Source organism: Sceloporus undulatus, chromosome 1, assembly GCF_019175285.1.
Source record: "Sceloporus undulatus isolate JIND9_A2432 ecotype Alabama chromosome 1, SceUnd_v1.1, whole genome shotgun sequence".
Lineage (NCBI taxonomy): Eukaryota > Metazoa > Chordata > Lepidosauria > Squamata > Phrynosomatidae > Sceloporus > Sceloporus undulatus.
This window is the reverse complement of record NC_056522.1, coordinates 317,454,851-317,457,135: the sequence shown is the minus strand read 5'-3', so window position 1 is coordinate 317,457,135 and position 2,285 is coordinate 317,454,851. Positions and strand designations below refer to the sequence as shown.

The 2,285-nt window shown below is 41.3% G+C and overlaps 1 protein-coding gene across 1 annotated transcript in view; it reads right to left on the bottom strand.

Moving 5' to 3' along the window:
* Window positions 1-2,276: 2,276 nt before the first annotated feature.
* The window catches only part of LOC121926724 (prostaglandin reductase 2-like), a 25,139-nt gene continuing 25,130 nt past the window's right edge, over window positions 2,277-2,285 (bottom strand). Inside the window, exon 3 of the mRNA XM_042459943.1 lies at window positions 2,277-2,282. Within this exon, the coding sequence (XP_042315877.1) occupies window positions 2,277-2,282 (6 nt within the window). The remainder of the gene's footprint in view (window positions 2,283-2,285) is intronic.

Here is a 2,285-nt window from a genome sequence, read left to right as displayed (position 1 = left end):
CCAAAGCCATGCTCCAGCCCTAAGGACTGGAACGTGGCTTTGGTGTGGCTTCTGGACTCTTAGGACGCATGCATCATTGAAACACCATATCTCCACTGTGACTCGAAGCAGCTTTATTTTGGCTGTCTGTAACAGGCCTCAGTCATAGTTTTAAGGATTAGGCTAGCAGTATATTTTGATACAAATTTTAATTCAACACTGAAAATATCAATCTCTTCAATAGTATATTATCAAAAGTAATGAAGTCCTGCCGAAGCACACTTTTCATTAAAGAAGTTCGCACCAATCAGCTGCAGAAAAGCACTAGATTTGTTGTAAATATTAAATTTATAACCTGCCTTTCTCCCAAGATCAGAGGCAGCAATAATTCTTCACACTATGCATTTCCTGGTATCTAAGTAAATTGCCTTTGTCTTTAAAAGCATTTCACTCTTTCCAAAAGAAATATGCAAAGGTAGCTCCTTTGAGATTAATTTAAAGAAAGCTTCCATCTAGATTAGTATTGCCTTCTTTATTTCAGTTAGTCTGAAAGGTGTTATAAGATCCCTTTGCTTTACATCTCTGTGTAATTCATCCTAATGTCACAGAATCGGTGTGAACATAATAGCTGCATATCTAGAAGATGGACATCCTGTGTTCTGAAATGAAATTGTACTTTTCACTAAAGTGGGAAAAGGCAGAAGAGGGTATGGGTATTTGCAACATTTACTTGTTCCTTGCACAAAAACTAATTGAACCCGCTTTATCTTTTATAGATCCTAGTAATTAATTTTAACCTTTTGGGAGATCAAGCCATATTGACTTTATGCAATTTACAGGCTAACATTGTACTGCTATGTGTAAGACTAAGCTTGTTATAGTAATAAATTAAAAAGCAATACATTTATTGCTTTTTAGTGGAGGATCCAAAATGCATGTTTAATACAAAAAAGTGTGATTCTTTGCTCAAGAGATGGCATTAACGGCCAAAACATACTGCAAAAATAATCCAATTTGAAACCTCTTGAACTGCCCTGTCTAGTGCTAGGGAATTCTGGGAACTGTGGTTTATTGTGGCAACAGAGAAGGCTAAATATCTTGCAAAGCTTACAGTTCCCAGAATACCCTAACACTGAGCCATGGCAGTTAAAGTGGTCTCAAACCAGATTATTTCTGCAGTGTATTTTGACCCTAAGTGATTTTCAAGGGGGAAGCCAGGTATTCAATTGCAGTAAAAACAAAAATCGTGTGTCATCCTGAAGACTAACATACTTATTATAGCATGAGCTTTTGTAATATGCTATAATAAATGTATTAGTCTTTCAGGTACCGCAGGATTCTGCATGGTTTTGGCCTTAGGCAAGAAGTGATCCTTTCAGGACTAGACACATGTTTGCAGCATGAGGGAGGATAATACTTGCCTATCTGACAAGGCTGTTATAAAGCTTCCTAAGACAATATATATTAAATTGTAAATACTCTAAATATTTACAATGCTATATAAATGCTGGAAAATAGTGATGCATTTTTTACTGAAAACATTTTTATTCTGCTCTTTAGTCACAAAGGCAATATGAAAGAAAGCAATAATAAAAATTATAAATAAAATAAAAAAAAAAAGCAATAAAAATTAATAAAATAAAATAAAAATAAAAAGCAATAATAAAAATTAATAAAATAAAATAAAAAATAAAAAGCAATAATAAAAAGTATATAAAAATTAAATAAAATAAGTATTTATATTTTTTAAAATAATTTAAAAACCCCAAAAAACCAAGGCAGACTAATGGCCACTGACTCAGCTTTCCTCCTCCTCCCCTCCTCTCTCCTCCTCCTCTGCCCCAATTCTGCCTGGCCTAAGTTCAGGCACCCTTCCTCCGGCTCCTTCTCCTCCTCCTCCTCTCCCCCCCCCCATAGGAGGCTGGTGCGCGTGCAGAGGGAAGCAGGTGTGCGCGCGCACGCGCGGAGGGAGGCAGGGAAGGCAGGTGCGCGCGCACACGGAGGGAAGTAGGGAAGCGCGCGGCTGCCCTGGCCCCTGCTGGGGCCTGGGCGGTGCGCAAGGCCTCCCAGTGGGGGCCCGGTGGCGCGGCGCTTCTGCCGACCGCCGAGGAAGAGGAGGAAGGCGGAGCTGGAGGAGGAGGTGGGTTGGCGCCGCAGCAGCCACGTTAGCGGCAGCGGCAATGGCTGGAGCGGGCCCCAAACTGGGAACAAGGCACGGGTGGGGGCCCAAACCGGACCGGGACCAGGAGGGCCCCCAAAACCGTGAATGGCACGGGGGCCGCCGGGTTATGGCAAGCCTATTCCTG